Source organism: Fonsecaea multimorphosa (assembly GCF_000836435.1).
Source record: "Fonsecaea multimorphosa CBS 102226 unplaced genomic scaffold supercont1.3, whole genome shotgun sequence".
NCBI classification, from domain to species: Eukaryota; Fungi; Ascomycota; class Eurotiomycetes; order Chaetothyriales; family Herpotrichiellaceae; genus Fonsecaea; species Fonsecaea multimorphosa.
Genome location: NW_015971637.1, coordinates 1,615,941 through 1,642,619, shown reverse-complemented (window position 1 = coordinate 1,642,619; position 26,679 = coordinate 1,615,941). Strand labels below are relative to the sequence as shown.

The window sequence follows — 26,679 nt, the reverse complement described above, 5'->3', positions numbered from 1 at the left end:
TAATGGCGGCAAACGCAAACCCTGAGTCCCCAGAGATGGACAAAATCGCCCTCGGCAAGAAGATGACTGGCAAATTCCTAGGGGAGGAGTTTTATCAGAAGATTTTGTCCAGCATGGTGCGTTGGCTGCTCCTTTCCGCCTGTTTTAGTAAAATGCAGGGCTGAGTTGCTGTATCGGGGACTTCTACAGAAAGACGACATCTTTTCCAAGACCAGCATGGAATACATCTGGGAGACCTGCTTTTCCAGCTATGCGCGGCCTGGTCTAGAGTTCCGGGAACGATCCCTGATGAACATTGCAATGCTCATCGCCTTGAATCGGGCGCCTGAGCTACGGATCCATATTCGAGCAGCGGTACACAACGGATTGACCGAGGAGCAGATCTGTGAGGCGTGTCGGCACGCCATGATATACTGCGGGGTCCCGGCCGGACGGGATGCGATGGGAATTGCGAGCGATGTATTTGCTCAACTCCGAGAATCGGGCGAGTATCCAAAGTGAGGATAGGTTCGCGGTAGCTATCACATGTGTTGTATCATGAAATGTGCCAACTGGCGGTTATTACCAGTGATGAATGCATCTTTGGCAAACGGCCATGCCATAGGGCTACTGTGATCCAGACCCCTTAGTCTGACGCGGTCTAAGTCCGGACTCCTATCGTAGCAATTCTCGTCAAGGCTTGCCCGCCGGGCCGCCACCTATAAATGAGATGACACTGTTGGTTTCGGCAGCACGAGGCTCGGTGCAATCGGCTCTGACTCTGGGCCGACTGCCTGCCGGGTCTGAGGGAATGCAAGACCTCTTGGACTATACACGAAATTGTGAAAAGACCGGCTAGACTCGAACCGTTTACTTTACACACACCACTCACTTAGGTGGCATAATAAAATCAAAGTCATTCTCGAATCTCGAGAAGTATCCTACGGTTGAAAAGAGATCTCCTGCAATAAAAATGGCGGAGTTGGCGGAGTCCATTATCCCAGAGGGAATAACGCTCAGCAAGTTCTTGATAGAGCCTACCGTTTCCACAGAGTTTTTGGATTCGTCAGAATCATCCACACCAAGCACCGCTATGACCGATACCCAAACGAACACAACAGTCGAGCCAGATGCTCCAAATTTCGTGCCAGATTCTCAGTATCTTCTTGAAAATCCCCTAGGCACGACGCGTCACATTCGAATTATCACCATTGGAGCGGGTGCAAGCGGGCTCAACATGATCCGGGCTTTGCGGAAACACCTTGACAATTACGAACACGTTGTGTATGAAAAGAACCCGGACGTTGGCGGGACTTGGTACGAGAACCGATACCCTGGTTGCAAATGCGACGTTCCTTCTCACAATTATCAATTCACCTGGCGCCACAACCCCGAATGGTCGGGATTCTATGTCGGAGCTCCGGAGATTCAGCAGTATTTTCGAAAGCTGGCCGACGAGGAGAAGATGTGGGATAGTATTCGACTGTCGCATCAGGTTGTCAGAGCCGAGTGGAACGAAGATGAGGGGATGTGGTGCGTGAATGTGAAGAACCTGCAGACGGAGGAGATTTTCGAGGATAAGTGCCACTTCCTGCTCGACGCAAGCGGTGTCTTAAAGTGAGCCAACTTATTATCCTTGCCCTTGAGAAACTCAGAGCTTTGACTAATCAGAGCCACAGTAAATGGAAGTGGCCCGATATTGAAGGTCTACACACGTTCAAAGGCGGTCTTGTGCACTCAGCCAACTGGCCGGAGGAGCTCAATTATGCCAACAAGAGGGTGGCAGTTATCGGTAATGGCTCCTCTGGTGTTCAGATTGTGACCGAGATACAGCCAGGTAAGTGAATCTACCGACTGGTGCCAACATTTTTCTTGTCGTAAGCCTAACATTGTATGTTCCAGTTGTCAAACAGTTGGTGCACTCGCTCAGGTCTGCGAACTGGGTGGTCCCATCAATGCGAGAGACAATATTAGCACAAATACAGGACGAAGACTTGTTAGAAAAGTTAGCTATCAAGCAAAATGATTTTACTCCAGAGCAGATCCACTTATTCAAGGAGAACCCTGAGCTGTACCTGAGGTTGATCAAAGCGGCAGATCGAGTATTCAATGACAAATACAAAGTGGTAAGTGCCGGCTCTCTGTGACCGAAATAATGTGGTCTGACTCGAACTCTGACGCTCGCATAGTTGATCAGCAGCAGCAAGGAAGCCTCTGAGATGAAGCAGAAATTGAAAATCTTTATGGCTGAGCTGCTTGAAGGTGATGAACACCTGAGTGATGTCCTCATACCAGACTTTCCAGTGGGATGCAGGAGATTGGTGCCTTCTTTGGGGTATCTCGAGGCATTACACAAGGAGAACGTCAAGGTCATCACTGAAGGGATAGCCAAGATTGTTCCTGAAGGTCTTATCACGACCAGCGGCGAAATGATTCCGGTAGATATCATTGTCTGTGCAACAGGTTTTGATACCTCCTTCCGCCCCAAGTACCCAGTGATCGGGAGATATGACGACCTGCGTGAGCGATGGGCAAAACAAGACGCTCATGCGTACTTCTCGTTTGCCGTTCCAGGCATGCCCAACTACTGGAGTAAGGGTTGCACCATACCTGCTTCAGAGCCAGATGCTGATTGCTTGCAGTGTTCCTGGGTCCAAATGCACCAGCGGGACATGGTAGTATTCTGAATATCACCGAGCACATCGCGAAGCTCATGGTCAAGATCCTGCGCAAATGCCAGACCCAAAATATAAAGGCCCTGGCTCCCAAAGAAGAGGTGGTCAAGGAGTACGTCGAGCACGTCGATGCTTTTATGCCGCGGACGGCATGGGCAGGCAATTGTCGGTCGTGGTTCAAGAACGGCAGGTCATCGGGTTCGGTCACTGTTTTACATCCAGGAAGCCGCATTCACTTTTTCCATACGCTGGACGAGTTTCGAGGAGAGGATTTCGATCTGACGCTGTGGACAAAGAATCGGTTCCAGTACCTCGGGAACGGGTCTTCCACAAGAGAGTTGAACGGAAATGATCCAACATATTATTGGGACTATCCAGATCAATTACATTATGAATAGAGATTTAGTTAACGCGGGAATATTTTGCATTCACTGGCGTTTGGACACGTCAACGCAGAAATTGGTACTGTTGTGAGGACTAGCATACTTCTCCAAACCATCACTGTCGATAGCAAGAAGCCTTCGCTCATAGACCTTGACGTCAAATGCAGATATTGTTTAAAGGTTGATTGCCGGAGAGTTTGTCGCCAGGAATGATGCGCCTGTACCTAAAGTAACTCACAACCATCGACAATGGCGACGGAGCTTTCTGCTCCTTGTCAAGTGCCCGACCATACATTTGCTGGGATCCACAAACGGATCCCTGTCTCTGAAGCATAAATGCCCACGCCCCAGCAGTTCGCGATGCTTTCTCTTCTTTTTCCTTTTTGCTCTCTACAGACCTACAAGCACGGTCTTGAGCTCTGTCCAGCTATCCAACGAGTGTTTACCCAATTCTCTGCCCTCTCCACTTTCCTTCCAGCCGCCAAATGGTAGGTCCAAAGCCACAGTCGGACTGGTCACGTTCACACCGACGGTGCCTGCTTGGAGTTTCTTCGCCAGTCTCACCGCTCTACTCACATCCTTGGTGAAAACACTACCATACAGACCGTAGTCAGTATCATTGGCTCTCGTGACCGCATCTGCCTCATCAGTGAAAGTATTGATGCAGAGCACCGGGCCGAAAATCTCCTCCTTCAGAAGCTTGCTGTCGTCCGGTGCACCGTAAATGATAGTTGGCTGGATGTAATAGCCAGTCTTGTCTTCTCGCTTTCCTCCCAGCACGACGTTGAGGTTCTCCTTCTGCGCCAGATCCAGATAACTCAGGACCCTGTCGAACTGGATTTTATCGGCTTGAGGCCCACGCAAAGTGCCTGCCTCCAACGGATCACCGCCAAACCCGATTCTGCCTATTTCTGCCTTGACCTATATGGCGAACAGATTGTGAGCTGAGACATACAAAAAGCAGCGAGAGGGTGAGCCTACCAACTCCACAAACTCGTTTGCGACGTTTTCTTCCACATATATTCTCGAGCTTGCCATGCAGGCCTGACCGGAAATCACGAGAATACTGAAAGCCGCAGCGGCAGCCGCCTTTTTCAGATCTGCGTCTTCAAATATGATCAAGGGCGATTTCCCGCCTAGTTCCAGAGTCACGTTTTTAAGGTTGCTCTCCGCGGCTGCCTTCTTGATAGCTTTTCCTGTGACGGTCGAGCCTGTGAAAGCCAGCTTGCGAATGTCCATATGCTTCGCAATGGCCTCTCCACAAGGTCTGCCAAATCCACTAAGAATGTTCAACACGCCGGGAGGGAATCCAATTTCTTGCATGCATCGTGCAACTACGAGGCAAGATAGTGGGCTCTTCTCCGAGCTCTTGAGGACCATTGTATTTCCGGCGGCCAGTGCGGGCCCAATCTTCATGCTGAGCATAAGAAAAGGCGTGTTCCATGGTATGATGGCGGCTGTCACGCCATATGGCTGGCGAAACGTCATTCCAAGCATACTTGGGTCATTGAGAGATGTTTCTCCTTGAACATCACCAGTCTTTCCCGCAAAGTATTGGATGATCTGAAGTCCCATGGCAACAGACTGCAAGAAATCAGTCAGTCAACATACCCGGACTTTTCGTATTTACAGAATTAGATTCTTACAAAGTCGTTAATGGCAGGTTTTCCCATCGTGATTGCTTCCAAGTGGGCGATCTCTTCGAGGTTCTGTTCCAGCTTGTCTGCCAGGCGGCTGAGCCATTGGGAGCGCACAAGTGCCGGGAGCTCGGACCAAGAATCAAAAGCGCCACTGGCAGCTTTGGTTGCAACGTCGACATCTTCCACTTGGGCCTCATATACCGTGCCTATGGGTGTGGTCGTTGTTGGGTTCACCAGCTCGAACTTTTTGCCACTTCGACTAGGTACGAATTCGCCATTGATGAAGAGCCGGTCCTCGAATTTCACAGACATTTTGACGTTGAGGATAGTGAAAGTTGAATATTTGTTGATATGTCAGATATACCTGTCTTGCTCGAGCGATAGCCACGAGAGTTGCGCACAAGGTCATATATCGTAGGACGACTAAGCGAATGCCTTCTTTCACGTTGCCTTCCGCTGACAGAGATCCCCGCCCTGAGAGAATTTCGAATCTTTCAGCTCAAGAGAACGAATCAGCCGTCATTCAAATCCGGAGAGAATCGCAATAATGGCCCATCAGGTAGGTCTCTTGCACCTCCGCCGTCCGTTACCGAAGCATTCTGTCGTGGGCCAGGTCAAAAGGATAGCCTATCGCGTTCAATAGAGCCACTGGTGCACTGGGATGACGAAGACAGATTTCGTTAGCTTTCTCTTCTTGAATGATGCCAGTTCGTGCCTCCGAGATCTACAAAGACGTTTGTCTCCTTCTGAAGCTCTCCTTCGGTCCAGGTACCTTCCTGCCGAATTTCGGTCCAGAGTGGGTCCATACCGATATACCGAGCCCCCACTTACGCCGAGCAGACAAGGCTTTGGTTCTGGGTGGGTCCCGACTTCACTCGGTTCAAGTCGACCCTGTGCGGTAAAGAAGCTACCTTTCCCCGCGCCTTTACGAGCTCGGTTGAGTCCCTGCGTCGAAGTGGCGGAGTGCAAGTTTCAGAGAGCACCTTCGGCCGTCGATTGAAGCAGACCCTGCTCCGATAGGGTTAAACTAGCCACGCGTGTATCGCGCTCCTGAATTGGCCGGTGATGTGGTCGTCCCGGCGAATTTGCTTCGTGCTTTGGAAAGATTTGAGAATATGTAAGCGGAGGAGATTAGGAGCAAAGCATCCTGGTAGAGCCTTGAATTGTACCTCAAGCATCAATTGAAACTTGGCCTACTAGCATCATTGCCAGCCAAGTGCCAGGGCCTTCCTATCTTCTGATCAGAACAAAAAACTTCAACATGCCCGTTGCAGTCGTGACAGGGTCAAGTCGAGGCATTGGCAAGGCCATTGCCCTCCGTCTTGCTGACGATGGCTTTGATGTTGCAGTGCGACCCACTCAACGCCTCTGCAGGCCTTCAGCTTTCTAAGACCTACGCTGATATCAAAATCTGCAGGTCAACGATATCAGTGCACAGGCTGCTGAGCTCGAAAGCGTAAAGACGCAGATTGAGCAGAAGGGTTAGTTCTGCGTTGTTACCGTTTCAAATGGTTGTGCAACTCAAAAATCTGTTAGGACGGCGTGCAATCTGCATTCACGGTGATGTGAGCTTGGAGGAGGATGTCATAAGGATCGTAGCAGCGACTGTTGAGAAGTTGGGTGGATTGGATGTGAGTAGCCATACAGGCCCTACCTAGAGTTAGAAAGCTGACTTGCTCTGCTGGTAATGGTTGCCAACGCCGGTATCGCAGTAGCCAGGAAGTTGTTCGACGCTACGGTCGACGACTGGGACAAGGTTATGGCCGTGAGCGTCTGCCCAGATGTGGTCTGTGACGTCCAGCTAATTAGTCCTCTCGATCGACAGGTCAACGCAAGGGGAGTCTTTCTTTGCTACCGGGAAGCTGGTATGTCCACTTCTCGTTCTAATTTTGACCTGATCCTAACAAAGTCAGGCAAGCAAATGGTCGCGCAGAAGAGAGGCGGAAAGATCATTGGAGCATGTTCTACCGCTGGTTATCGGCCGGTCTGTATCGAGGACAACGCACCTTCCCCATTGCCTTATCACTTCTGACTGGAACTTGCTCTGCAGTCTACGCTTGGGGTGGCATATTCGGCCAGTAAATGGGCAGTTCGAGGCCTCACTCAAGTGACGGCCCTGGAGCTGGCTCAGTACGATATCAATGTATGCCTCTCCAATATCAAATCTCTTCGCGCCTAACACTCACATCGCTTCAGGTCAATGGTCAGTGACACATTGGTTGTGGTCCCCCTATAGACAACAGTTCCTAACCGATTTCTGTCTTCCCTGTAGCATATTGTCCAGGGCCCATCAACACAGATGTATGCGAGATCACACAAAGGATCTATGCTAGCACCCGTTACTGATGTGCATTAGATGTGGGCCGAAATTGACGAACAAATATCCAAAGAAACAGGCCTCGAGCTAGGAACCAGCTACGAGAAGACCATTCAGGCGAGAAGCGCGTTGAAGCGCCCAACGGTAGGCAGGAATCAAATCAACAATCTCATGAACATATCTGACATGGGATGGACGGGGAACAGACTCCGGACGACATCGCAGCGCTGGTCAGTTTTCTCGCCAGTCCAGGTTCCAGGAATATCACGGGCCAGAGCATTCTGGTTGATGGAGGCAAGTCAACACTGAGTAGCATATTCTGCCACAATATTCACCTAACTAATAGAATTCATAGGTGGCCTTTTTTCCTAAGGCTTCCTAACGGTTGTATCCCCGAGGTCGGTACTTAAATGGAAGAGGATGGGCTTGCCGTTATTCAGCTCCGTCGTTGAAATATTTTTGGATGTAGATGGCGACGGGTCATGCCATCAAAACAATGGCCTCTCACTTGAGTACGAGGGTGTCTACTTGGTCGAACACGCAGGAAGACAGATCTGGAAGATATTGTCACGCATTACTCATGCAGTTGTAGTTTACTGTCCCTTGATTTGATGCACCTAAATAGACCTATTTCAATTCTCCTGCACTTCCTTCAATGCAGCTTCAAAATCCTTCACAAAGCACCAACGAACCTTTTCCGCAAAGTTGTGCCGCGCCCAATCATTCGCCACAGCAGGAAACATGGGAAACCCCTCGTCCAGCAAAGAAGGGTCGTGTGCGATGATGACGAAGACATTGTCCGCTGCGTCGAATGCTTCTAGCTTGTGAATGGTTTCCTCAACTGCTTCCTGGTCGTGGGCAAACCCGGGTTTCAGCCGATAAAAAGGCCGGTCCGCCCGTTGTTCGTGATGAAGCGCCTGGAGCCATGCACCCGGACAAACACCATGAGTATGTCGCGGGAATGGTGAAGGCACAATAGCTCGCGGCAGCGGTAAGTACTCTGTCGGTCTGAACTCACCGCCGTGGTGGCATGCGTCCCCGCCCATGAAGATGAACGTATCGTCTTCGTCTCCATGGCCGCAAGTCACTCGAGCAAGCGCAGAGACATGGCCGAGAGCATGGCCAGGTGCATCGAGCACATAGAAACTCCCATCGCCGAAGTAATCGATATATTGTAGGCCGCCAATTCGCTTTTGTGACGAAGAGAACTCCAGCTCTACCAAGTCCCGCCCTTTATAGTCGGATTCAAGGATGACGGAGTCAGGTCCAGCAGGATATCCCGGAAGGAATGCTTTCTTGAATCCAGGGCCAACAATCAATTTTGTGCTCGCGGGAAAGGTGCTTGGGTCGCCAATATGGTCATAGTGCCAGTGACTCCAGATGATGGCCTCAATGGCACCCTCACCGGCTGGTACCCCATGATCCTCGAGTATCTCTGCGACATCTTTCTTCACCTCGACTGTGAGATCATGGTCTTTCAGGAGCTGATTTACAACGGGTGAAAAATTCTGCCAGTCCTTCCTGGTGCCAAGGTCGTAAAGCAGTTTGCGGCCAGATGGGTGCTCGACCAAGAAAGAGTAGGCAGGGCACCGCAACAAGTCGTGTCCTGGAATATGTGGTTCTACGATCATTGACATATGAGCAGTCAATTGAGAGGTACTGCATAACGTCAGATGCGTGAGTTGATATCCATAAGGCCTATATGGATATTCTATCCAGAACTTACCTGTCAATGATGCGCACAGTGACTGTGTTCGTCGAAGGAGGAATATCAAGTGGTGGCACGGCCTTTGGGGCCACCAGGAGATCATTCTGGGACACAATCATCTTAGCTGTGATTGTTGATACGATGCCACGATGGTTGTCTTCTTCGTTGGTGTTCTGAGAGTCTCGCTGGGGGACTCTTTCTACACGATAAGTCCTGGTACAGCTACGAGAAGTGTCGGCCAAGGACTGTCAATGTTTTTAATCTCTAAATTCCCCTTCATTTTGTGGGCAGATGGCAAGACGTGGCGGGGTGCATGAACCCCGGATGTCCCACAGGACATATTGTTAGAGGTCTCGGCTCTCCATTATGTTTTGAGATTTCTCCAAGCCGAGTTCAAACTGTATGTCTCGTGGTTCCCACTTAGGGAGGGTCCTGGGATCTTGTTTAGCTTTCGGGCCGATGACCATCTGACCGACCGGCACTCGGTCCAACTAGTTGAAAGTCTGGGGGAAGTGAATTCAGAATGGCATAGCCAGTTCTGCCACAGACAAGCAAGCAATGGACGAGTTTCGGCATGTGCTGAAGCCTCGTTCCGCCATCGCATGGGTTTGCACTTCGACCTGTGAAGACATGGCTTGATAAAAGGCAATTAAGAGCGCATACACTCAACTCCGAGTCACAAGATCTGTTCCGCCTCAAACCTCATCATCACACTGATTTCGCCGCTTACTCTTTGATATGGCAAAGCTTTTTGTTGTGGTAGGAGCTACTGGTGGTCAAGGAGGATCAGTTATCAAGTCCTTCTTAGGAAATCCTGAATGGAAGTTGCGTGGCTTGACGCGCAATCCGAAAAGTGAGCGAGCGAGAGCTCTGGCTGCTCAAGGGGTTGAAATGGTTGCTGCGAATCTCAGTGACGAAAAGTCCGTTGAAGCAGCTTTTGATGGAGCGGCCGCCATCTTTGCAGTCACGAACTTTCTGGAAACCTTCCCGGCCAATACCTCCGAACAGTGCATGGAAGTCGAAATGAATCAGGCCATCAACATGGCGAAAGCGGCAGCTAAGGTGTCCACGCTGGAGCACTATATTTGGAGCACACTGCCAAACTCAGAGGCAATTTCGGGTAAAGACTGGTTCATTCCTCATTTTTGTGGAAAAGGCAGAGTGGATGCCTACATCAAGAAGGAACTGCCGTCGCTCTACAGAAAAACAACTTTGTTGCTAATCCCTTTGTATGGCGACAATTTCCAGTATCCTGTGGTGACGCCTCATCTGATTGTGAGTGTACTGAAAAGTGCTGAGGTTGGACAAGTCGTGTAGGAGAGGCTAATTCCATCTTCTCAAATCCTGCAGAAATCCACCGGGAAATATGCGCACCTGGTTCCTTGGAACCCAGACACGCCTATCACACTCATCGGCTCGCATAAAGACAACACTGGCGTTCTCGCCAAAGCCATCATTGCACGTGGTCCGCGCCAGCTGGGAGGCAAGTATGTCTTAGGAGATGTCGAGACCATGACAGCAGAAGGCATGCTGGAGGTATGGAGCAAAGCCACCAACAAAGAGTCAGCATTTGTGCAAATCAGCTTGGATGACTATGAGAAGCTTTGGCCTCGCTTCGGTACTGAGATGGCATTGATGTACCTGTGGTGGATGCATGCTGGCGGGAACCCATGGGTACCGAATGGTGAAGAACTCCTGAGGGTCAAAGACCTGGGCCTCAGTGAAAAGGATTTTGTCTTGACAAAAGACGCCATATTGTACCATAACTGGGACGAACTGTGTTGAAAATTGAATATCAAATTTCATGCCATACCAGTATCTTGAAACCCATTAAATCTTCATCAATAATTTGCCGGTGGTCTTTCTGCTCTCGAGATCTTCCATTGCTTGAGCGGCGTCCCGAAGTCGGTATGTTTTGTACTTGTTGACCTTCATCGTGCCCTGGACGATCATTTCCTGCACCCTTGATGCGTATAATTCGAGGTCCTCTCGTGTAGAAATCGAGTTTACTAGAGCTGAATACAAGACGGAGATATTGCGTGGGCGGCTATAGCTGGAAAGATCGATAGGAGGAACTTTCCCGCCTACGAAGATATCAACCACAAGGCCCACTGACAGTAAGGAGATAGAACACTTACTGGCTGCTCCAATGAATATAACTTTGCCTCTGAGTTTGGTTACAGCAAAGCTCCCCTCCCAGGTGTCCTTACCTACACTGTCAAAAACCTACATCGTTGGCCAGGTAAGCAGGGTCCAGAGAAAATGAAACTCCACCTCCACTTACCGCGTCAACACCCCGGCCTCCCGTCAGCTGCATCACTTGTTCAGTCCAGTCGGGACCTGCAGAGGAGGTGTAGTTGAGCATATGACTGGTTCCGTTCGTCGTGGCGATAGCGAATTTGCTCTCGTCACTCGCAGTTCCCAACACAGTTACGCCACGGTCGCTCAAAAGTTGACAGAGTGTTAATCCCACACCCCCTGAAGCCGCATGAACCAGAACTGTATCGCCCTGTGTTGCAGAATATCCCTGCTCGATCAGACTGAGGGCGGTTAATCCTATCGTATAGCCTCCCACCGCATCATCGCTGGCAATGTCGGAGCGAGCTTTGACCACTTTTGCTCCAGGGACAGCAGTGTACTCGGCATAGGCGCCTGGGACATTGGAATAAAGCACACGGTCGCCAGTGTGAAAGCCGAAAGAATTTGGATGTTGAATTCCTACAACTGTACCGATAGCCTCGAGGCCCAGGACCAGGGGATAACCAGTAGCTGAAGGATAAAGGCCTGTGCGAAAATAGATGTCTGCGAAATTGATTCCGGCGATATCATTCTTGATGAGAACTTCCCCTGGACCAGGAATTGGGACAGGATACGACTCGGTGTATTCAAGCTTGTCGCAGCCTCCAGTTTCGCGTAACACAATCGCTTTCATAACGGATGGTATTATTGCCTCTGTAATCGAATCCATCCTTGAGGTCATCATTGATGTAGTCGAATATCTCTCGCTCTTTTTCGGCGGTTTGGACACTGTCGTGCAGCGGAAAACTGGACCTGCTGTTGTATTAAGCTCGTTGTCAGGCCGGCCTTGCAGAGCCTTTCGACTTGGTGCGTAATCGTATCAGCACAAGAAACATTCTTGAACCTATAGCCATCTTCTGTGGGCGCGGCCAAACACAAAGCCTTCCTTCGGTCCATTTGGCCGGCCGAGGTCGTGTGCCGAAAGCCCCTGCTTCGTAAGCACAAGTCCAATCACATGCCAATTCTGCCTGACAAACCTGGAAACTTGGCTGTTAGCGGGCCTGAGCGCCACAGATAGAGAATAGTACATAAGTTGTGAGCCAAGCAGTACCACGAAGTCATTGAGGCGACTGTCCGTTAAGTGAGATCAGGAACCACGGCTCCGAGAGGATCCACTGGGTCTAGGCTGTCCGCATAGCCGTTGAATCCGAAAAAGTCGAGGTATGACTGAGGCTCGTTAAAAAACCACGGTAATAAGTCACCACCAACAGGTAGAAAGGTCATTGCAGATTCAGCTTGTTCGTGGGCCGCGGTCTCCAAAAGTTCCATGTTCGGACACAGAGTCTTGGGGAACGGAAACATCTCTTCAAGCTTCGAAGGTGGCTGAACAAAACTCGGCAAAGGATTTGCAGCCACTTGACCCTGTCCTGATTGAGACTTATAACCTTCAATTCCTTTTCGGATCCTTTCAATGTTGCGCCGCACTACACCGGCGCCGCCAAACTTCGGAGACAATTGCTCGGTCGTGGCACACAGAATCTCCAACTCTTCACGGCGAATCTTTTCCTTTTGTTCAGATCTTCCTTGGTGGTGAAGCAGAGGAAGACTGGCAGCCATTATATACCAAGTGGTTACTGAAGACATAGAGCTCAGGTCTTCTCGGCATTCCACTTCCTCAATCAATCTCGTAATGCATGACGCTGCAATGATCGAAGGGAGGGATGTTGACCAGTGTTCTTCGAACCTCATGCGTAGTGCTTCTAGCACTATAATCGTAGTGAAGTATAACATATGCAGTTCAGACACAGATTCGAGATAGGGGAGTCGTGCTCCCGCTGTGTTGTGCAGGCGGATTTCCTCTGGTAAGTTGCTGATCCACTGGCAAAGCGCTCCGGCGAGGCGATTGACGTCGGCCTCAGTGGCAGATTTGCCGCCAATACTTAAATCAGCAACGTCGCTCAGGATAGTGGTCAATGGCGCATAATGGATGAAAACGTGGTTGGCAATATTGTCCTCTGTAAAGTCAGATGTGGTTGGTAGTCGAGTATCGCAATCAGATAATCTGACAGCCAGCGGACGACCAAAGCACGCGGCCTGAAGCCTATCCGCATTCTAGACTCAGCATGCTCAGCAAATGGCAAACTCGATGATGGCGGACAATAACCTACCACCAATATCCACCATAAGCGGCGCATTTGACCAGCTTGACGGTGATCTCTGTAGGTGATCTCTTTATGCAAGCCCATTTGCAGTGCTAATCTAATGGCAGATCCTGTCCAGTGCCAGGGGCAATCCAGGCTCAGTGAATCAACGGGATTCGCACTCCAGCAGATCATAAGACACATTGCACTCAAAACAGCTAAAGGGTTGGATTCATAGTTCAGGAGCAGCATGATCTTGGTCTTTTCATACCATGAGTATGTCAAATCCAGGCTATCAGCCTTGGATGAATGGCGCATCAGACTTCCAACCATACATATGGCCTGCCTCAATAGGGTTGATGATCTTGAATCGGCGAGGTCTACCCTTTCTGCCACTGGGTAGCGGTGATAAACGTGGTCGAAGTATGAATCAGTCAGCGCGGTCAGCAGGGGCGCCTTGGGCAAAACCGTCGCTTCCGTGAACTTAAGGATGGACTCGTTGCTTGGCTTGAAATGAGGCAAGATGCCATTTGACACGGTTGATGGCGATAGTGTATCATTTGAAAGCAGAGTGTGGTCACCAACATAGCCGGGTTGGCCGGTCGCTTCGTAGGAGAGTCCTCCCACGGAAGCTTCGTCTTGCGAGGCATTATCCGCCCTTGCCGGTGATAGGATCGTGGCATCGGGACCCTGGTATCTGGGACCTTCAGGATTGATGGAAGTACGGGCAGGTTGAGATGCAACGTTCGTGTCGGGAGGTCGCGCACTTCGAATGCCAGTACGAACGACACATCTCCGACTGTGGCGACGGCAGTGTCTGCAGATTCCATCTGGACTATCTTGTAGATTACAACGCACCTAGAGTAGCCCGACAAGTCAGTTGGCGATGATTCTTTTGACCAAGTCTACTGACCTTTCTGCTGTGGCATGCTTCGCACACGATCTGTGCGCGGTCTCGGCCTCGAATTGGCATTAAAGAAGTCGGATCCAAAGTGTGCGCTTTTAAGCCTCGCTCTCTCCTTCAAATCAGGCTGAAGTCAGAAGCAAGATTGACTTCTTCTTACATTAAGCAATGAGAAAAACAGGGCGGGCGTGATCTTTGTAAGCCGCTGGTTTGCGAAAGGATGAAAGTGGTGTGTAACGAACCTCGACACCGGTGACTTTACTTATCCGACTAAATGCTGGGGTGAAGCGCAAGGGACTTTGCGGGGAGCCCAACCGACGAATGACGGAATAGAGATGCCTAGAATTCTGCCCAGGGCACGCCCAGGTTGAGCTTGGGGGCTCCCTTGTGCGCAGTACAGTAGGGTGCAAAAAGTCACCGACCACCGGCTATTTTACACCAAAAGTGGCACTTTTCGACCTAAGTTTTCGCGCTAACTTTATATAGTAATATACTCTTAACTTTTAATATAATATAGATATTTAACTAGATATTAAGATCTTAATATAAAGTTTATAAAAATATCAAGTATTCGTTAAGTTATCTAGTATAGAAGATTAAAAGGTTCTAATTTATATATAAAATCGTCGAATTTTACACCTTTTTTATTTTAACTAGATATTTCTCACTACTTAGAGCTTATTTAGATCTATAACTTTAATATTTAGTAAATTCTAGTATTAACTTTAACTTACTAACTTAAAAAGGTATAGTCGCTATACTAATTTAAAAAGTTATACTAAGTTAAAAAGTGCTACTTTTGGTGTAAAATAGCCGGTGGTCGGTGACTTTTTGCACCCTACTGTACCTGATATTCTGTACGGAAAGCCACGACAGCAACGCTCGCCGAAACATCACCGAGCCTGGGATCCCATGGATATCTGGGAGTTAACCGAGGACGTCAAGCAAGCGGGTGCGGACATTCGCAGGCCTCGAGCTTCGCGAGAACAATCGTCCTCCGCATGCACCTCACAGCTTTTCGTACTTCGATGTCTTCTTCCCGAAGCTGCTTACATAACACGGAGCGCCATCCACGTCGTGCCCCGGAATGCCAGCCCAGCATCCGTCGGCCAGGAAGGAATTACCCTCCGGTCCAACGTAGGTTGAGGTCAGGAGGAACACTCGTGGTGAGTAAGTCCACATTCTCAAAAAAGGGGGCCTTATGGCTTCAATGGTCGGCACCACAATAAGCCGACAATGTCAGAACTGTCGTACGACTACGTACAACAGTTCCATTCTTCTTCAATATTGCGTCCCCGGACCTCGGGATAGCGTGAGAACCTGCAGTCGTGGCTGTCCAGAATTTCCCGGAAACATCTTCTGAAGCGATATGGCTTCCAGCAACGCGCACCAAGTTAATGGTCATCATGAACCACGGCAACATCTGAAAGTTATCATTGTAGGAGCAGGTATCGCAGGCCTAGCATTGGCTGGACTCCTGGGACACTCGGGTCACCATGTTGTGGTCGTAGAAGGAGCACCGAAGATCGCAGAGGTGGGCGCAGGGATAAACTGCTCTCCGAATCAGACACGTCTACTCAGCAGATGGGGACTTGATGGCCGCATACGAAAGCACACCGACGCGATGACAAATATCAATTTGAGGCGATGGGAGGATGGCCAGATCCTTGGTGTATCGCCTCTTATGCCCCAGGTAGAGAAAAGACACGGTGCTCCGCAGTATATGATCCATCGAGCGGAACTTCATGGTGCACTGTTGGAGGATGCCCAGACTGTCGCTGAAATCCATGTCAACAGCATGGTGGTGTCAGTCGACTTTCAGAAGCCTTCAATAACGCTGCACGATGGCAGGGTGCTTGAAGCAGACTTGATAATAGGGGCAGATGGTCGGTTGAAGAGAGCATTCTTTTTCCCCGTGAAGCCGTGCTAACATTTTTCCAGGGATGAAGTCTACCTGCCGAAGGCTCATGTACGAGAAACTTGGGCTCGTGGATAAAGCCACGCCGACGGGAGATGCTGCCTTTAGAGCTTGTCTACCGGTGGAGAAAGTGACAGATCCTGAATTGCGTGCCTTCGTGACGCAGCTTGTTGCGACGAGGTGGTTGGGCGATGGCAGACATGTGCAGGGCTATCCCATTCGACATGCAAATCTCTACAATCTGGTTCGTACGGTCTTTCCCACTGTTGTTGAAGCCAAGATGTACTGATCGGGTTGGAAAGGTGATGTGTCACCCCGACCCGGGCTTCACCGAGGAATCATGGACGACAAAAGCATCCAAGCAGGACCTACTGGACCAATTTGGTTCTTGGGACCCTCACCGACTTAGGAAGCTCGTGGATCTCATACCGGAAGAAAACGTCTTGATTTGGCATCTATGCGTACACGACCCTCTGCCTACGTGGGTGATGGGTAAAGTGGTCTTGCTCGGCGATGCGTGTCACCCAATGTTACCATACGTCGGGCAAGGAGGGGCGCAAGCCATTGAGGACGTCGCAGTGCTCCATCTTGCAATAAACAGAATCACCGCAACAGATGGCTTATCAGTGGCCTTGAAAGCCTACGAGCTCGCGCGTAAACCGAGGGCGGAGCACATCATGAGTATCGCTGACGTCAACCGAGGTGTCTTACATCTTCCTGACGGACCCGAACAACAAGAGAGAGACAGGAAATTTGGATTAGTGGCGGAAGGAGGCGAGAATCCAGACCTCTTGGGCCATGCAGAAATGCAGAGGTACTTATGGGACCATGATCCTGAGAAGGAGTTCCTAGACAATGCTGAAGGTAAGTTCACCCACTCACACGCTCGGTCTTGGATGGCTTCTAACCAAGAAGATAAGCTCTTTTCCAACAGGCACGCCAGCACCTTTCTGAGCAGCAGCAAGTAACTTCGAATCTCTGAAACGTGGTCTGCCGCTCTGCGTGAGCGAATGGCTGGAGCAAGAGTCAATGGCCCTCCATATTTGTCTGGCAGGTAGCCATCTAATGACTTATATGTCCGGATTTGCGAACACTAAATTGAGATGGACAGCCTTCAGCACCGAATATGCTTCCAACCCTGCCTGACCGAGCTCCCGGCCAATTCCTGATTGCTTCACGCCGCCAAAGGGGACTCGCAAGTCCGAATTGTTGCTCGAATTGATCCACACCATACCCGCCTGGAGCTCTCCGGCAACACGAATGGCCCTGGTGACATCGTTGGTGAAGACCGCACTGCCGAGACCGTAGGTCGTGTCATTCGCGAGGTTGAGGACTTCCTTTTCGTCGGTAAAAGTGGTGAACGTGACAAAGGGCCCAAAGATCTCCTCCTTGTAAACTCGCATGGACGGACTGACGCCGCTCACGACGGTGGGTTCGATGTAGAATCCCTTGCCGTTGGGCCGGTTGGAAGCCGTCTGTCCACCTTTGACTATCACCGCCCCTTCGTCCTTTGCACTCTGCACGTAGGACAGGATCTTGTCGTATTGGGCCTTGGACACCTGTGGGCCGTGCCAGGTCTTTTGGTCAAAGGGGTCACCGACGATCGAGATCTTGTCCGTGTATGCGGCGAACAGCTTGAGGAACTTGTCGTGGATCTTTTCGTGCACAAAGACCCTCGACGTCGCGGTGCAGATCTGTCCCATGTTCGCCATGATCCCGAAATGCGTCCACTTGACCGCGTTCTTCAGATCGGCGTCGTCGAAGATGATCAAGGGCGATTTGCCCCCAGTCTCCAGTGTGATGTTCTTCATGGTCGCGGCCGCTGACTTCATGATCGCTTTTCCTGTCAGCGTGCTTCCCGTGAATGCGATCTTGTCGATTCCGGCGTGTTCCACAATCGCTGAGCCCGTCTCTCGGCCCAACCCGTTCAAAATATTGACCACTCCTGGCGGAAATCCGGCTTTAACGATCAGATTCGCGAGATACAGAGCCGAAAGAGGCGTTTGTTCCGCTGGCTTCAGGATCGTTGTGTTGCCACAGGCCAGGCAGGGGCCGAGTTTCCACGCCGCCATCGCCAGAGGATAATTCCACCTAACAGTAGTACGATGTATTTAGCTCAGGGAACTCAATAGGCTCTGAGCAGTCAAACGTGATTCAACTGCGACGGGGAGAGAGAGGGTGGGCGGCTTCTGGTACTTACGGGATGATCTGCCCGCACACACCGACTGGTTCGCGCACGGTGTAGGTGAACTTATGCCGTTCAGTCTCGATTGTCTGGCCGTAGTTCTTGTCTGCCCAACCACCGTAGTATCTGAACACAGAGAAAGTCTCTTCAATGTCGCCCAGCGCCTTCGTGTATGGCTTGCCACTGTCCATCGCTTCAATGGTCGCCAACGTTTCCTGCTCTGCCTCGACCAAGTCCGCGAGCTTCAGAAGTAATTGTCCGCGAGCTGTTCCTGCCGTCGCTTTCCAGGGACCCTCGAAGGCCGCGCGAGCCGCCGCAACCGCTTTATCGACATCCTCGGCTGTGGCCGTCGAGACGGAGCAGATTTCCTCCTCTGTGCTATATGGATACCTCGTGTGTCAGGACTCAAGCAAAGGACAAAAAAGGAAAGGAAAAGGATAACCGTTCGGCCGACCTAATACCGCTGCGGCCCTCGAGGACATATTATCCGGGGCTGTGCAAATAAATACTGGACTTACGCCGGATTGATACTGGCTAGCTTCTGGCTGGTGGTTGTCTCGACCCATTCGTTGTTGATGAACAGTCCAGTCGGTTGGAAGAATTCGCGACTGTTCGGTGCTTTGATCGTGACGCCCGGAGCTGGCATTTTCGACGCAAGGAAATTCAGACTCTTGCCTCTTAACGACAGTCCGACAAGGTCCAAAATATTATCAGGGAACGTTGGATTTCAGAGATGTCGACGGCCGAGAATCGACATACAGGGGCGAAAGGAAGAATTTGACAGTTGACGACAAAAAGGTGCACATTGTTTGCCTTCAATCGGGTGCGGCTTCCCTCCCCTGCCATGGTCGGCCTGCTTGGATTTGCGCCTTATTGTTTCGCAAGTTTCGTGGGAAAAAAAATCTGTACAATGCGGAGCATGAGCCCGAAGATCGAATTACTTACCTATTGCAGCATGGTTCCGATGAGGGTCCTGGATTGGCTATGAAAGCTTCAGGAACTTTTGGTCGAGCGAAGAGAGCCTGTCAGAACATTAGTGAATAACAAAGCTCGAGAAGTCTGTGCTGTGATATGGTGCCAGTGGAATGGAGCAAAGTGGATCCATCTCAACGCCCGCCGTGGTTGCCTTTTCGGGACGAATTGCGACGGTTCGAGATCGATGCTCCACTCATCCTTTAGACTTTGTCTGAGTCTCCTTGAGAATCATACGACTACTCCGAGACAGCCTGTCCTTCAATACGCCAGCCTTTGAACGTATCTATCTCGTCAATCTCCCAGGATAGGAAACCTCTCCGGTGCACCAATGAGTCGGGTTTGCCGATAAGACCATCATGAAGTTTATGGAGGCCTTCTTCGACACAAACCTCGAAAAAGGTGCGCATTTTGGAGTGCTTATCCCTATGTTCATGGAAATATGGCTGTAACACAAGTCGATGCGCTCGTTGTGGGCGCAGGCTTTGGAGGAATATATCAGACGTACCGGTTGAACAAACTTGGCCTCAACGTGCGATGTATCGAAAAGGGCGCTGGGGTGGGAGGAACTTGGTATTGGAATCGCTATCCAGGTGCAATGAGCGACACCGAAGCGTACCTGTACCGGTTTTCATGGGACAAAGAAGACCTCCTCACTTATCCCTGGACCACGAGATATATCTACCAGCCAGAGATTCTCCGCTATCTCAACCATGTCGTGGACAGACACCACCTGCGAGACCATATCCAACTGAAGACCGAGATGATAACTGCCGAGTGGGATGACGATCATCGTTCCTGGAAGGTGGTCTGCGCCGGAGGTACCACGTTCGTCGCGAGATACTTGATCAATGCGCTCGGCCTGCTCTCAACACCAAACATCCCTTTAGTAAAGGGGCTTAATGACTTCGGTGGTCTTGTCGTGCATACTGCTGCGTGGCCGGGAGATCTAGATCTGACGGGCAAGCGAGTGGGAGTCATCGGGAACGGTTCGACGGGCATCCAAGTGATGACAGCAATTGCTCCCCTGGTGAAGCAGTTGATTTCTTTCCAACGACATCCACAATACTCTGTCCCGGCCGGCCAAAAGATCGTGACGAAGGAGTATCGACAGCATATCAATGACACCTACGATGCAATTTACGAAGGCGTTTGGAAGTCTAGGAGCGGTTTCGGAGTTCCAGAGGTGACTACGCCTATGATGTCGGTAGCGCCAGAGGAACGGCAGCGCATCTTCGAGGCCTTGTGGGATCAGGGCAACGCGTTCCTCTTCTCGTCCAGTGGCTTCGGAGACATCACTACAAATGAAGATGCAAACAGAGAGACCTGTAAGTTTATCCACTCCAAAATCGAACAAATCGTCAAAGATCCGGAAAAGGCCCGTGTCTTGAAGCCCAAGGACCTCTACGCCCGGCGTCCTGTTTGCGACACGGGCTATTATCAGATCTTCAACCAGAGCAACGTCCAAGTTATCAGCCTCCAAGAGACTCCGATCGCGTCCATTGTTCCTAAGGGCATTCAGACCGACGACGGCAAGATCCATGAGCTCGATGTTCTGATCTTTGCAACCGGCTTCGACGCAATTGACGGCAGCTACTTGAGAGTGAAGATCCAGGGACGCAACGGACACACGCTGAAGGAACACTGGAGGGCAGGGCCCACAGCCTTTGGTGCAGTCAGCGTGTCCGGGTTTCCCAACATGTTTCTCATCTCGGGACCACAGGGACCCTTTGCCAATATCCCCTGTGCCATTGAGTGTGAAGTGGACTTTGTGACCGAGTGCATCAAACACGCGGAATGCAACAGTGGAAACAGCACGGACAAACGAGCGCCGAAGATGGAAGTGAAAGCGGAAGCCGAGGAAGCATGGAGTGACATCTGCAACCGGGCCGCGGAAGGAAGTCTGCTCAAGACTGCTGCAAGTTGGATATTTGGTGAAAACATACCAGGTCGAAAGGGAGTGGTGAAGTTCTACTTCAGTGGACTGAAAGGATATCTAGACTTCACCGCAGCCGAGAGGGCCAGTGGATTTCCCTCCTTCTTGGTTGAATAGGAAAATTTATCTATAGCAATGCTCTCAAATGTTTCTCCGTGCCCGCAAGCTCCGTCAGTCTTGTTGACAATCCGACCATCCTCGAGGTTGTAATTTGATACGGCTGAGGGAGTTCAGGGCATTCATTTCCCAGTACCTGCTTCGCCACGGCTTTCCCACATCTCCAAGCGTTCACCATACCATAGCCCCCGTAACCGGCAGAGATCCATTCTGCGCCAGCTTGCAAGTTCCCAGCTCGACGAGAACCAAGGGCTTCCTGTGGCAGCATGCCGACCATGGGTACGCCGTCAAGGGAGCTGCACAGGATCCCCGTCCAGGACGCTTCAAGACGCGGCTTACCGGGCTCTTCCTCTCCCCAACCTTCCCTACCAAAGATGACCGGCAAGATCCCGGTCAGGTGGCTCTTGGCTGGTATGGATTCTTCTGCATCCGAAGCCACGCCATGGATATCCAAGCCGGCGTCAAAGCCTCGCAGGTCGCCTCCCCCGATAAAGATCTGACCCGTATGTGGATTCTGACTGAGATAGTCGAACCCGTGCTCGTAGTTGAAGCTGTACGACCGTCTCCCCTGCCGGTCTTTGAAAGCTTTTCCGGGATTCTGAACACTCATCTGTCCGCGTCGCGGCACCAGGATTCCTCGCAGGTTTGGGACAAGGTGGGCGGTATGACCTTCGGTACAGTGGACGATGTGCTTGGCCCTGATCGATCCTCTGGGTGTGGTGACCACGTAAGGATGGATAGCTTTGGCGGAAGATGGGTCTCGAGTAATCTGGAGCACTGGTGTGCCAGTCTCGATGGCGAATCGAGCCCCATGCTCGTTGAGAAGTTTGGCAAAGATGCTGGTGACCAGACGATACGCCCAGACACCTCCGGTTGCGCTCAGGAAGCCACCCTTTGCGCCTTTCAACCCATAAATCTACCCAGAACAAGGTCAATCGGTGGAGAAGCAACGAGGTACGGGAATAGCGCAGGGAAAGGAGAAGTAGGGTCGTACATCTTGAATTTCGTGTCCCAGCATTTTCACCTTTCCGACCAGATCCGGAAACGCAGCCTCGAAGTTGGCATGCATATCCCTGAACTCCTGGAGTTTATGCTCGCTAAAGACGGTGGCGATCGTCTCATCTCGTCTCACTTCAGTCTTCTTGAAGAGTTCCGGCCCGAGTTCCAGAGCGGCTGCCTCAATTTCATCGTGATGACCGAGCTCAAATCGCACAATCGCTTTGGCGGCTTCGTCTCCAAAGAGGCGTCGGTATTTGTCGTAATCGCGCACCGCAATGCAGGTAATTCGACCTCCATTGCGGCCTGTGGCACCTGAACATACCTCTCTTGCTTCGAGGACCGTAATTGTGCCACTGAGGTCGGTTGACAAGAGTTCCTTCGAAACACTACATGCTGTCATGCCCGATCCGATAATCACAATGTCTCGCTGGGATGGGAGCTTTTTCGATTTGATTCCCAGCAGTTTTTCATGGCCGGGATTCTGCCAGAATGACTTGGTCGGCTTGGGTACTGGGAGGTTGGGGTCTTTCAGCAGCTGAGTATACTTCATGTCGAATGTATGTCTTATCTGAATCACACCGGATTGCTCAGGAGGAATGGATGACCAAGATAAGAAAGACAGGGGATAGTCAAGGCCCTCCCTTCGCTCGGGTATAGGGCTGGCCTGTTGATGAAGCCACCGGTACCAAAACTCGTCCGGATACTATTTACGAGGATTTTAGTAAGATCACATGGCATTCCTTATCTACCTGCTCACTTAGTACACATGAAGGGTCAAGGACCTGCGTCTAGAAGCACCCCGTATTTAGCAGAGCTCCACGTACCATATTGGGGCTGATCGCGAAGGCCCCTTGTCCGGTCTGGCCCACTCTCTCACAGGGAAGCGATTAATTGGGATCCACCGGTTCACCATGTCGAAGTGGAGCTCAGGTCGCCAAACGAGGGTCCACATGCTTCGTTAATCATTTGGGAAGGATTCCACGTGGCAGTTGTCAACGAAGCTCTTCCTGGATTAATGAGAGATATTTTGTGTACACTTGTCCATCTGCAGAGACCAGGCGCAAAACTAGCCACATCTGAGAAGTGTGGAGACTAATGCTGGGTCTGTTCATTACAAAGATGCCTTGGGCGGCTCAAAAACGTACTCAGATACCAATCTGGCCACTTCCCGACCCAGGCCGAAGCTGTAAACAAACCCTCCCGCCTCAGTGCCGTACGCATGGACAACCTTTTGACCCGACACAATCTCTTTCTCGATTCGGACACCGCCATTTTCTTGTTGAATAAAGGGATAGACACCGACATGGTCACAGATAAAGTCATAGTCCTCGAGGTTGGGGGACTTGAAAACGTCTGGCTGATTTTCGTGCTGACGTCGTAGAATCTGGGAGGGATCTCCATCAGGAGATTGTTCATCGTGGGACTGGCATGGGCATATATTTGCGACGACTTACCAACTTCCGATCCTCCTCGTTCACGGTGTAGTTCTTTACACCGAGCTTCCTGATGCCACCAATATAAATGGTTCCATCACCGCGACCAAACGCCGTCGAGTAGTATTCGCCCTGCTGGCCGCGTCGAATGTACAGTCTATTGTATCCGGGCATGCGGATCCGGATGTTTTGTTGCTTCACCGTCACCATTCTCGTTTCTCGCACGTCTTCAAGGGCGACTGAGCCATAGGCGGTGGCATTGATCAGGACATCGTGTCCCATGTCCTTCAGATCGGCCAGGGATCTCACGATCAGCCGCTTGAACACCACCCCGCGGCTTTCAAGTCGTCCTCGCAACCACGCAATGAAGGTCGGGGGTGTGATGACGATCGTCTGATATTCCACGCCCCACTTCGCGCCCTGAGGAAGTTCGTCGCCGGACATGACACGGAACTGAGGCACGGTGTCCTTGTACCAGACGTCGTCGACGGATCCGTAGTCCTGGACTTCTCTCATCATGATCTTGCGCGCGCTGGACTCGGGGTATCTCCCGGACAGCTTCCACAGCGCGGCCAACCCGTCCAGTTGCAGTTTTCTCTCTCGGAGACTGTTGTCGTGAACTCCAAGCCAGATAGCCCCCGCCCATTGACTGGTATATTCATGGTTCATCGGGTCACCCGGGAGGTGCTCGCCAACAATGGTAACATCGTAGTCGAGCGGGAGCTGGCTGGCGATGGCCATTCCAACGATCCTAATGTCCGACGAGTTAGAAAATGATGGAATTTTCTATCCTCGTCCTCGCGTAAGAGGTTTGAGAGTGATTGGTTTCATGGCACCTACCCGGCTCCGAGGATTGTGATTTTGGTCATATTGTCGATACTTCAACGACTGGAATTCGAATTTTAATCCTGGTCCTCTTGGTCCCTGTAGTTTGTACCGATTGTTCTGGACCTTTTGGACGGTAATGGTCGTCAACCGGGCATTGACGATCCTTATATCTCCGGTTCCCATCAGATCTACCTCATCCGGAATCGAACTCTATGCGGAAAGTCGTCTAATATGGCCGTCCCCGCAACAATCCCCACCACGGATGAAGCGGGTCTCTCGTATCCAATAATGAGTTCGAGCTTTGTCCTCAGTGTGGGTCGTTGTCGTTGTGCCGGCACTATCAATGTCAGACAAGGAATTATCGCATTACATGAGATATTTTCACCTGCCTAAGCACCACGTACTGACAGAAAAATATTGATGCCGAGTCTCCATAGGGCGCATCTTTACTATAATCCGAGGGAACACAGTCACGGCCAAGACGTAAACATGAAGAAGACTTGGTAGCAGCATTGTCAGGATGTCGGTTCTACTGTCAACTGTCCAAAGGCTCCCCGTACTTCCGGAAGAATCCCTCCACCGTCATCAAGCATGCCTGATCCCCTCGTCCGGTGGCTTCACACGCTTTGGCCTTCAATGCCTTGGCATTCTCATGCTCTGTCGGTCTACCATTGAAGAAATTCCCTTTCAACTCATGCATGAGGTCGTATAGGCCATTCACCTCTTCCGTTTTGGAGGCGTCTTCAGCCTCCAAGGCCCCTTTTTCGATAGCGATAAAGCGTGAAAGTCTTCCGGTAGCTAAGGGCAAGGAACAAGCACTAGAGTCAGTCCTCTTGCATCTTGGCTCTGCATTCTTGGCCGGGCAGAAAACTCACCTTTCTGATGCGCCGCTGCCATATCCGCGAAACTGGTGGACTCAGAGACCGCATCGATGTATTCGCCGTTCCACCGCTCGCATTCGAGCAGTATTCCGTGAACAATGTCGCCATAGTCGTCCGCCACAGCAAGCCAAGGGACCGACTCTGGATCGTTGCCCATTCGCGGTGTTTTGAAAGTCAGGTATCCGTCGCCGTCAACTAACTTCGCAAACCCTCCAAACGCAGCGACGTATTTGTCGTCGTAGGCGTTCTCCAGGAACCACCCTGGATTGACCACCGTGGCGGTTTCAAGCTGCCCCATTTTGGCACATTCCATCATGTAGTCGGCTGCTCTGGCTTTGTCTGTGTGGTGTAGCAACATCAGCAATCCAAAGGTAAGACGCAAGCATAATTAAGCCGCGTACCGTCAAATGACACCATGGGCATCTTTCCCTGGGTCAGATTGGAAGCAGGAGGGAGTGAAGCAAAGATAATGTGCTTTACTCCCGCTCGAATCGCACTGTCCATGACATTCTTGGTCATGTCGAACTCCGTGGGCTTTGCGCCAGTTTTCCATTGATAGTCCTTGCACAAGCTGAGTCAGACCGAGGGAGCGCACTAGGTACAGGCTTGGACTGGAAACGACCATAGACATACGGGATTGTCGGAGTCGATGTTGATGAAGACAGCCCAACAGCCGTGGAAAGCGGCTTCGAGGGCTTGTGAGTCCCAGTTGTTGGCGGTTTCGACGGTGATGCCGCAATCCCAGAGAGACTGTGCCTTCGGTCCCTGCGCGTCTCTGGAGAGCGCTCGAACGCCAAAAGCAGGATTTTTCGCCAATGATATCGCGACTGAACTGCCCAAGGTGCCTAGGAAAATGAGCCACGGTTGGCGCTGGGGAAAGCGAAGAAGCCCGGTTCGAGGAAAGTACTCACCTGTGCCACCGACCACTGCAACCTCTCTCACAGGAGAAGAAGGTGTTGCCATTGTCATTGTCGGCTCTGTAGATACCTTTTTGAGGAAGAGCCAAAGGAAGCTGCTGGGGAGTCACTCAAGGAGGTGTGTGAATGAGAGTGGAAGAGGGACATAGATATCGACCGGTACTAAGCACTCGTACCTACCATATTAAGCTACAATATAATGAGGCTGCATGGCCACCGAGAATACTAGAGGGTGACTTGTGTATCAATAAGAGGCGTGCACAAGAACATCCAGGGCACCTGGATGGGTTGATTTCCCCACTGCCTTGTACCAAGTGTGGGTCCCCAGCTCCACCCTTTCAGGTCATTTCATCCAAAAACAGCACCTCCGAGCACGAAACTTACAGGATTCGTCACGCGGTCTCCAGCGCCGTTGAAACTCTCGATGCAGTTTTCAGAACTCTGTAGATCCACAGAACCGTGCTGATCGATTGGCTTGAGATAAGAATTGCTTGATGGTCGAGCCGAG

At 51.0% G+C, this 26,679-nt stretch overlaps 14 protein-coding genes across 14 annotated transcripts; 6 read left to right on the top strand and 8 right to left on the bottom strand.

The window, feature by feature from the left end:
* Positions 1-2: 2 nt before the first annotated feature.
* On the top strand, positions 3-501 carry Z520_02409 (uncharacterized protein; the record flags this gene model as incomplete). Its single annotated transcript, XM_016772923.1, has 2 exons — positions 3-116; positions 190-501. The coding sequence occupies 2 exons, from the start codon at positions 3-5 to the stop codon at positions 499-501; spliced, it is 426 nt and encodes a 141-aa protein (XP_016636393.1).
* A 571-nt stretch (positions 502-1,072) lies between these two features.
* Z520_02408 (uncharacterized protein) lies at positions 1,073-3,052 on the top strand (the record flags this gene model as incomplete). Its single annotated transcript, XM_016772922.1, has 5 exons — positions 1,073-1,596; positions 1,659-1,816; positions 1,882-2,105; positions 2,169-2,571; positions 2,622-3,052. 5 exons carry the CDS (start codon positions 1,073-1,075, stop codon positions 3,050-3,052), a joined length of 1,740 nt encoding a protein of 579 aa, XP_016636392.1.
* A 375-nt stretch (positions 3,053-3,427) lies between these two features.
* Z520_02407 (uncharacterized protein) lies at positions 3,428-4,989 on the bottom strand (the record flags this gene model as incomplete). Its single annotated transcript, XM_016772921.1, has 3 exons — positions 3,428-3,958; positions 4,019-4,621; positions 4,684-4,989. The coding sequence occupies 3 exons, from the start codon at positions 4,987-4,989 to the stop codon at positions 3,428-3,430; spliced, it is 1,440 nt and encodes a 479-aa protein (XP_016636391.1).
* Positions 4,990-6,364: 1,375 nt separating this feature from the next.
* On the top strand, positions 6,365-7,303 carry Z520_02406 (uncharacterized protein; the record flags this gene model as incomplete). The annotated part of the gene is made up of 6 exons (XM_016772920.1): positions 6,365-6,542; positions 6,591-6,661; positions 6,728-6,820; positions 6,874-6,880; positions 6,962-6,978; positions 7,034-7,303. The coding sequence occupies 6 exons, from the start codon at positions 6,365-6,367 to the stop codon at positions 7,301-7,303; spliced, it is 636 nt and encodes a 211-aa protein (XP_016636390.1).
* A 323-nt stretch (positions 7,304-7,626) lies between these two features.
* On the bottom strand, positions 7,627-8,821 carry Z520_02405 (uncharacterized protein; the record flags this gene model as incomplete). The annotated part of the gene is made up of 2 exons (XM_016772919.1): positions 7,627-8,653; positions 8,721-8,821. The coding sequence occupies 2 exons, from the start codon at positions 8,819-8,821 to the stop codon at positions 7,627-7,629; spliced, it is 1,128 nt and encodes a 375-aa protein (XP_016636389.1).
* A 619-nt stretch (positions 8,822-9,440) lies between these two features.
* Positions 9,441-10,487, top strand: Z520_02404 (uncharacterized protein; the record flags this gene model as incomplete). Its single annotated transcript, XM_016772918.1, has 2 exons — positions 9,441-9,977; positions 10,053-10,487. The coding sequence occupies 2 exons, from the start codon at positions 9,441-9,443 to the stop codon at positions 10,485-10,487; spliced, it is 972 nt and encodes a 323-aa protein (XP_016636388.1).
* Positions 10,488-10,532: 45 nt separating this feature from the next.
* On the bottom strand, positions 10,533-11,670 carry Z520_02403 (uncharacterized protein; the record flags this gene model as incomplete). The annotated part of the gene is made up of 3 exons (XM_016772917.1): positions 10,533-10,786; positions 10,841-10,928; positions 10,987-11,670. The coding sequence occupies 3 exons, from the start codon at positions 11,668-11,670 to the stop codon at positions 10,533-10,535; spliced, it is 1,026 nt and encodes a 341-aa protein (XP_016636387.1).
* Positions 11,671-12,077: 407 nt separating this feature from the next.
* On the bottom strand, positions 12,078-14,010 carry Z520_02402 (uncharacterized protein; the record flags this gene model as incomplete). The annotated part of the gene is made up of 3 exons (XM_016772916.1): positions 12,078-13,052; positions 13,109-13,911; positions 13,995-14,010. 3 exons carry the CDS (start codon positions 14,008-14,010, stop codon positions 12,078-12,080), a joined length of 1,794 nt encoding a protein of 597 aa, XP_016636386.1.
* A 1,344-nt stretch (positions 14,011-15,354) lies between these two features.
* Positions 15,355-16,857, top strand: Z520_02401 (uncharacterized protein; the record flags this gene model as incomplete). Its single annotated transcript, XM_016772915.1, has 4 exons — positions 15,355-15,871; positions 15,927-16,147; positions 16,206-16,767; positions 16,838-16,857. The coding sequence occupies 4 exons, from the start codon at positions 15,355-15,357 to the stop codon at positions 16,855-16,857; spliced, it is 1,320 nt and encodes a 439-aa protein (XP_016636385.1).
* A 116-nt stretch (positions 16,858-16,973) lies between these two features.
* Positions 16,974-18,734, bottom strand: Z520_02400 (uncharacterized protein; the record flags this gene model as incomplete). Its single annotated transcript, XM_016772914.1, has 3 exons — positions 16,974-17,994; positions 18,104-18,466; positions 18,607-18,734. 3 exons carry the CDS (start codon positions 18,732-18,734, stop codon positions 16,974-16,976), a joined length of 1,512 nt encoding a protein of 503 aa, XP_016636384.1.
* Positions 18,735-19,502: 768 nt separating this feature from the next.
* Positions 19,503-21,113, top strand: Z520_02399 (uncharacterized protein; the record flags this gene model as incomplete). Its single annotated transcript, XM_016772913.1, has 1 exon — positions 19,503-21,113. One exon carries the CDS (start codon positions 19,503-19,505, stop codon positions 21,111-21,113), a length of 1,611 nt encoding a protein of 536 aa, XP_016636383.1.
* A 10-nt stretch (positions 21,114-21,123) lies between these two features.
* On the bottom strand, positions 21,124-22,662 carry Z520_02398 (uncharacterized protein; the record flags this gene model as incomplete). The annotated part of the gene is made up of 2 exons (XM_016772912.1): positions 21,124-22,029; positions 22,108-22,662. The coding sequence occupies 2 exons, from the start codon at positions 22,660-22,662 to the stop codon at positions 21,124-21,126; spliced, it is 1,461 nt and encodes a 486-aa protein (XP_016636382.1).
* Positions 22,663-23,223: 561 nt separating this feature from the next.
* Z520_02397 (uncharacterized protein) lies at positions 23,224-24,286 on the bottom strand (the record flags this gene model as incomplete). Its single annotated transcript, XM_016772911.1, has 2 exons — positions 23,224-23,496; positions 23,567-24,286. 2 exons carry the CDS (start codon positions 24,284-24,286, stop codon positions 23,224-23,226), a joined length of 993 nt encoding a protein of 330 aa, XP_016636381.1.
* A 622-nt stretch (positions 24,287-24,908) lies between these two features.
* Positions 24,909-26,217, bottom strand: Z520_02396 (uncharacterized protein; the record flags this gene model as incomplete). Its single annotated transcript, XM_016772910.1, has 4 exons — positions 24,909-25,171; positions 25,249-25,593; positions 25,656-25,815; positions 25,888-26,217. 4 exons carry the CDS (start codon positions 26,215-26,217, stop codon positions 24,909-24,911), a joined length of 1,098 nt encoding a protein of 365 aa, XP_016636380.1.
* Positions 26,218-26,679: the final 462 nt, after the last annotated feature.